The sequence below is a fragment of the Columba livia genome, chromosome 16, assembly GCF_036013475.1.
Source record: "Columba livia isolate bColLiv1 breed racing homer chromosome 16, bColLiv1.pat.W.v2, whole genome shotgun sequence".
Taxonomy (NCBI): domain Eukaryota; kingdom Metazoa; phylum Chordata; class Aves; order Columbiformes; family Columbidae; genus Columba; species Columba livia.
In genome coordinates, this window is record NC_088617.1 from 78632 (window position 1) to 85801 (window position 7170).

Sequence of the window (7170 nt, forward strand, 5' to 3'; positions counted from 1 at the left end):
ATCCTGCCTCTGCTGCACTGACAGCACCGGGGATTTTCCACGCCAGGGAACCTGCTGAGCTAGAGCAGAGCACGCCAAGCCACGGGACGGTCCCCGCGGGCAGGGGAGCCTGAGGGAGCACGAGGTCTCCTGGAAGGGCGGATGAGGCGCCCAGAGAAAGGAGGTGCTGGCAGCTGCTCATCCCCCATCACCTCTCCACCCTATGACCAGGCAAACAAGTGCCAGGGAGCTGACAGGGCTCCTCCAGGACTCAGTCCCAATACCAAGACACTTTGGCTGGAACTGGAGCTTTCCAAGCCCTTTTATCACACTGTCATCAAAAGAACATCCTACCTGCGATATTCGGAACTACTCAGTACAAGAAGTACCAGTGGCTTTTACCATCTTGCTCACAAACTGTCTTCACACTGCAGCCGTCACTGTGCTACTGGCCGTCTCACTCCCACTGCCTGCTCACCAACGGGATGGATGTGTGAATCTGATTTCTACTAAACCCAGCTCCTGCAAACATTATGTAATCTGGATGTAAACCAAGCCCTGTTTACCAGAGTTGTTTTGCTCCCTCTGGGTATTTGCAGAGTGGTGAGAGAAGGGCCAGTAACACAGAGGCACAAGATGAAAGAGCCACAGGGAAGATATTTTGCTCTGGAGCTATGTTAAAAAGACATAAAGCTTATCAAACACTTTTATTGAAACTTCTTGAACTGTTTAGTTGTTGGCAGAAAAACAGAATCGTTTTCTCTATTTTACAAACAGGACAGCTGAAGCTCAGAGAACATGGGCAAATTGACCCAAACCATGTAGGAAACTAATTACAAAAAAGAAATGAGCATCTTAGAGAAAATCTTCCCTGGGCCAGTGGCCGAGGCTCACGCCTTCTCTCAGAGCAGTGATACCTCCTACAGCTTCAAACGTTCATGGACTATGAAACAAAAACAGCAGAGCGTGACAATGTGACGCCCTGTGCCAGGTAACAGGGCTCCCCTTTTGAGTGCGCATTCCAGCATCACAGTTTAGTTTTGTTGTTAAGATAGATCCAACACATTTGATTAGAAGAAACATCTTCTGTGATGGTGAACCCCCCACAAGTTTAGTAAGCAGTTCGTATGATTAATTAATCTCACTGTTAAAATTATGTTGTGATATCTGAATCTGCCAGCCTCAATCCTCTGCATCTTCCTATGCGCTCCTCTTAGCCTGGGCCACCCTTATCCAAACTCTGCTCACGATGGATGTGCCTTCAAAGTAGCAACCAGGCTATTCCTTGCCTTTTTATTCTTTGAAAAAAATACCAAGCTCCCACAGCCTTTCATCACATGGCCTGTTTTCCAGTCCTTTACTCATTCTGAGACATCTCCCATATGCACAGATATCACATTAACCCTCTTGGCGAAGGGCAGTCAGTTTGGTAGCCTTGTTCAACTAACTGACATCTCAAACCCTTTTTTTTAGAATCTGCTTCCTAGGAGGGACAGCAGATCAACCTGACTTTACACAATGAGCACTTTCCTGAGTACAGAACAAAAATGTTTCATTAAATATGGCTTTTTCTGCATTGTCCATCTGGCAACAGAATACCATGGGTCAGATTCCTTTTGTGCCACGCACTTGAAACACCGCTCCTTGGTCTCAACACCCTGCCCAGGGATTTCTCCCTCAGTTCTTTCACATACCTTTTCATGTGTTCTGTGCTTCTTAGCTTCCAGTTGACTCTTGTCAACTTCCCTTTTCCCCAAGTATTGCTGCTTTAGCTTCGTCTCTGTGCCAGTCTTGTCTTCACCAGGCTTGCCCTTTCTCCAGGCTGAAGCTCACAGTGCACGTGATAAAATATGGTCACCCTGTTTCCAGTTATCACCCCTCCTTCCTCACTGAAGTTCTTTCATCTCTTTTAACTGACCATTGCTTCTAGCCTTGTGGAACTGGACTTTCTAAATCACCAAGCATAAACATAGTAGAGATGGACTTTGTGCACGAAATATATCATCAGGCTACAATCACGCACTTCACCTGCCGGCTGCTCCCCTGACCGGCACCTCTTTGCTGAACTGCCAAGCTCCCAGCCCAGCGCCCCGCTCCCCGGCGCTGGCATCGCACCTTTCCCCCACAACACCTTTGTTTGGAGACTGTTCTTCTTTGCTTTCAGGTGCAAGCAATGTCATTCTCCTTCTGGAGGTTTTTAAAGTCTCCTTGTTCTAATCGGGAGGGCTCATTACATCCAAGTTAATTTTAAATTGCTCTATGGCCACTGAAGAAGTCAAGTCTATTTTCTGAAGGCACTGGGCCCTATTTGCCTGCTCAGAGCTCCTTTTAGCAGATTTGGCTGCCTCAGCTGTTACCAAGCCAAGGAACTGTACATGTTGAGTTCATTAGCAGCTGTTGGAACAAGCTCTTTGCACAGCTCATTAAAAGTACCCCCCATGCCCCTTCTAGCAGAACAGTTCCTCCAGCCCCTCCTGCCCTGCCTGAGCCCTTTGCAATCATTCACAGCCCCCTGAGCAGGGTGTCACAGGCCCATCTGCTCACGGGGCAAATATTCAGCCGTTTCAGCAGCAGCCGGAGCGGGAGGTGACACAGAGACCCTTGTGCAGAGAACTGGTTCCTGGGAATTGGTTCCACACTGAGCATCTCCTCCTGCTGTGTTATGCGATGCACACAAGTCACCATTTCAGCTCCAGCTTGGGGACCACACTCTGAGGTTTCAGCAAACCCACCCACAAAGCAGAAATTTAATTTCTCTTTTTAAGAGAAATGGGATTGCAGACATAACCACTTATTCAAGTCTCCCTCTCCATGACTGCAATCTACAAAGGGCATCAAATAAAACCAAGGGTTATCAATGTAATGTGAGCGCCAGTGCCAGCCCTGACATTCTTCCTCTATGGTGGGACTTAAGACAGAGCTCTGGAGAACAACAGCCACAGGGTGAGAGCTGACGAGAGCCTTAATAGCAGCTTTCAGGGACAGACGCTGGGGTTGAGCAGCAAGAAGCAAGGCCAGACTTGATGGATGATTTTTCTCAAAGGATTCTCTCTCCAGGGAGATGTCACCAAGGTTCAGCTTTCACCATTACACCCAGACCACAGGGTGTCACTCAGAAATACACACCAATCCAAGAAGCCACATCTTATTTGTGCTTCTCTGTTATATCAACTGCAGGTCATTATTTCTTGGTCTCCAGACCCAAGCAAAATGCTTCCCTTCAAGCCAAAGCTCAGGTGACTTCTTATGGCTCCAGTCCCTTGGGAGATTAAAGTTGCTGAGCATCCCAGTGCAGCCAAAGTAAATGGTGACATAATGCGTGGACAGACTTTAGCAACCCCAAGAGCAGGAAAGCACTGCAGAGGTGCCTGTAAGACACCTTCTCACAAGGGAAACCTCATCCTGAGACTAGCAAGGGCTGAGCCTCGCTGCTGCTCATCTACCAGTTTCTATAACAGAATACCCTGTGCGGCAGCATACCAACCATTCCAGCAGGAACGTGGGGTTCTCCAGCCCATCTAACTCTTCCATGCTCCAGATGTATGAGTACTTAGTAGCATCAACGTTGCCACAAAGACAGCAATACACCCAGTAGCTTCTCCTGCCCCAGACTGCTTTCCATGGGTGCCGTGCCTGGGACAGCCTCCCAGTAACTCTAGCAGCATCCCAATCAGTTGAATTCCCTCTGAGATGGAGCTTGCTGAACACTCGAGGCAGCTCTTGTGACCTGGTTGCACAGGAGAGCACGAGGCTGGACTCGAGTCCCATGCTAGGAGAAACCATCTGACCCGAGCAGTGCTGCTGAGCACACACGTTTTCCATCACGCCGACACCAGATCCCTCACCCACTGAGCCCTTGTCTGTTCCCCCCTTGGTGTTTTTACACCATGGTTAAAACCCTAACCTTCTCCCTCCAGCTCCTGCAACCCCGTGGCTCAGGCTGTGAGGGCAGTTCAAGCAAGCTCCAGACGTCAGAACTTAATCCCTTGTTGATGCAACAGCAAATTTCCTTTCTTGCTGAAGAAGTGAGACTCAGACAACTTTGTTTTGAAACAGCAGATGAACCACTGACCCATGAACATGAACGGATACGATTTTCTATGGTAGCTCACAGTTCCGGGTTCACCCCATGCCAAACTGGGGAGAACTTGGTGCAGTTGCAGCTAGGCTTGCTTGCAATGCTGCACTGATTGACAGCCCCACGAGCAGAGCTTTGACAGTGACCAGTGCAGGTACCAGTCAGTCTCCCTGCTACCAACCGTAATGCGTTTAGCACCCATGGAAGATGAAGAACAAATCGCTAACATGAGCACGCCAGCCAGTGCTCCCAGGCTCTCTCTCCCCCCTGCCTCCACCCTCTCAGCAGCAAATGCTTCCACTTTGCCATCACTAGTTTTCCATTAATAAGACAGCGTTGATCACAGTGGACTGTGCATGAGGTGCTCTGTGAGCTGCACCCGGGAGCACAGCACACCACTCCACAAGAACGGAGCAGGTGTGAACAGCACCGTTACACCAGCAGAGACTTTGTTTTCTGTGCATATGGAAAAATCCCTTTCCTGAATGCCCAAACCTTTACACGGCCTGCGTAACGCTGTACACTTCCACCAGTACACAGCGCACCCGGAGCGAGGACTCTCCTGCCGCGCAGCGCCGCGTTCCTCTGATTTATTGTCACGTTTAACCGCTGTGCAGTTCAGGCACAAACTCGCGCTGAGCATACAGTACATCTCACCCTCTAACCATACAAAGATTTTACAAGTGCCAAACAAGATACTGTTACATATAATTGAAGTCACTTGTTCCACTACCATAAATTAATGTACAAACATAATTATCTAATTATGAATCTGCAAATAAATTGACTGTTGTGCAGTATGCTTTCTACTCTTTGAGGCAGACATTTAGTATCTTCTTATTAAGAACTTGAGCAATAACACAAAACAGAAAAAAAGGATATTAAATCCAAATAATTTTCACATATTGTGCCATTAAATAAAGCAATTGTCATTCTATTTTATTATTATCATTATTATTTAGGAGATTTATTTGCTATCTTGAACATAAAGGTTTCACCTGAAAAGCATTATACAGGCTATACAGTAAATGGCACCTTCATGTCCTTAGAGTATCTGAATCATTCTCTAATCACCAAGTATGAGCATCACTTATCTTCTGATGTAAACAGAGTCATTCTCAAATGGATCTGAGTCAGAATGTAAGAGTGAAATCCTGCCCACACTGAAGTCAATGGCACCAGATTTCCCAGTGACTTCACTGTCCCATGGACTTCCACCAGAGGCTTGGACCTGCACACATGGGACAGCTGCAAAAATCCTCCAGCCTCCAAAACTTTGCCACACATTGCTTAATGTACAGCCTACCACATGTGCCAAACCCAAACCTTACCAGAAGACTAGTTTTCCGCATCTGCAGAACAACATAAATATCTTGCTCACAAAGCCTTTTAACACAAAGCACCAAAGGTTTCCCATAAGAATCACCTGCAGCAATGCAGGTAGCACTCATGGCTCCCCCGCACTTTCTAGCCCTGCACCACAAGCCCCGCTGCACGGCCGCGTCCAGCTGTGCAGCATCCCACACCGCTGCCCGGTGTCATTCCCATAGCAGGATGGGACAGCAATGCCAGGCAGCCTCAGAGCCCCGGGCATTTGCCTTCCATCCCAGCTCTACCAACAGCTTGCTGTGTGATGCTGGCCGCGGACCTGCTTTGCCTCAGTTTCTCTGGCTCTCCTTTGAGAGCTACTGATAAAAACTACAGTAAGGCAACGATCAGCAAAAGCTACAATATTGGCAAGAAGTACTAGTTAGTGCTACTTACTTCGAGCTGATTTTGAACCATTCTTTGTGCCTCCCAATGTCTGTACAAACAGCAGAAATATATTTCATGCTGTCTGTCTCTTCTTCCTCCTAAAGATTTAAGATAACCCAGGATGCCCTCTCCATTTGCACTCTGAGGTGGCTGCAGAAGGGTGAGAAGCTGTGGCAGACTACAGGCTTCAACGATCCCCTCCCTCCATGGGGAAACCCTGGCAGGTAGCAGGGTGACCCTAATAAGGGCCAAATACTGCCAGGGGTGAGGCAAGAGATGAAGAGCAAAGTGGGATACGGCACCAAGGCTCTGCTCCCAGTCCAGCCAGTCCCCAGACACTGATCCATACACTTGGTCCACACCCCGAGTCAGCGTCCCCAGTTCGTGCTTCCTGGTCAACAGCCCCAGTTGGCGTCACCCAGTTAGCGTGCCCTAGTTGGCACACCCCAATCTGCATCCCTGGCCGCAGCCCCTCTACACGCGCCCCTGCTCAGTGCCCCCGCACAGGTGTCCCCAGTCTGCAGCCCTGGGCAGCAGCCCCAGCTGCTGCACCTGCCCACACTCCACGGCCTCTGGGCTCCGTTCACACGTCTGTTCCGTGCCCTCCACCAGCGTCCCCCCACCAGGTGCGGGTACCTTGGGGGGCAGGCTGAGCAGCACCGGCACCAGCGCCAGCGGCGCGCCCAGCAGCACCACGAACCGCCGGACGCTCCACAGCTTCTTCACCAGCGCCCCCAGCGCCGCCATCCCGCGCCCCGCACCGCCGCGCCCGCCGCCGCGACCCCCTTTATCCCGCGGGAGCGGAGAGCGGCCGCCCCGCCCGCGGGGAGGGGCCCGGCCGCCCCGCCCCTCCATCCCGCCCGCTGTACACCGCCCTGACCCCTGTACCGGCCCCTGGTACCATGTACGTCCCTCCCCATCTCACCGTCTTCCCGCCGGCCGCGCACCTGTCCCACTCGGAGGGGTTCGTTGGCGGCAATGTTTGGAAACTGGTTGAAAAACTCTGGCAGCACTGGAGCTCGGTTGGTTTGATCTGCATAGCACAGGCTGTAAAATAGTGTCTGGTTGGGCTAATAACACTGGCTAAATATAAAGAAATAGTACAAGTAATTGCTAGGAAAAAAAAACCACACACAAGTGTAACAGTTTAAATATGTGGTTTAGTTCTTAAACATTTCCCCTCCATGGACAAAAACAGTCTGTAAATGCACATCACTAAAAACTCAAAAGCACAAGAGAAACAGGGAGCTGTGGTTTCATTTGACAATTCAATTTAACCAGTGATTCAGAGGTTTGACAAGTTGTTTGCAATGCCATGTGAAACACTTCTTTGTTGTTGTTGTCAAAAACAAGTGAAC

At 49.7% G+C, this 7170-nt stretch overlaps 1 protein-coding gene across 21 annotated transcripts in view; it reads right to left on the minus strand.

Moving 5' to 3' along the window:
* SLC13A3 (solute carrier family 13 member 3) overlaps positions 1–6606 on the minus strand; it is a 59638-nt gene extending 53032 nt beyond the window's left edge. For all 21 annotated transcript variants that reach the window (XM_065031690.1, XM_065031683.1, XM_005502670.4 and 18 more), the window contains exon 1: positions 6449–6606. In XM_065031690.1, the coding sequence (XP_064887762.1) occupies positions 6449–6559 (111 nt within the window). In that variant the 5' untranslated portion in view covers positions 6560–6606. The remainder of the gene's footprint in view (positions 1–6448) is intronic.
* Positions 6607–7170: the final 564 nt, after the last annotated feature.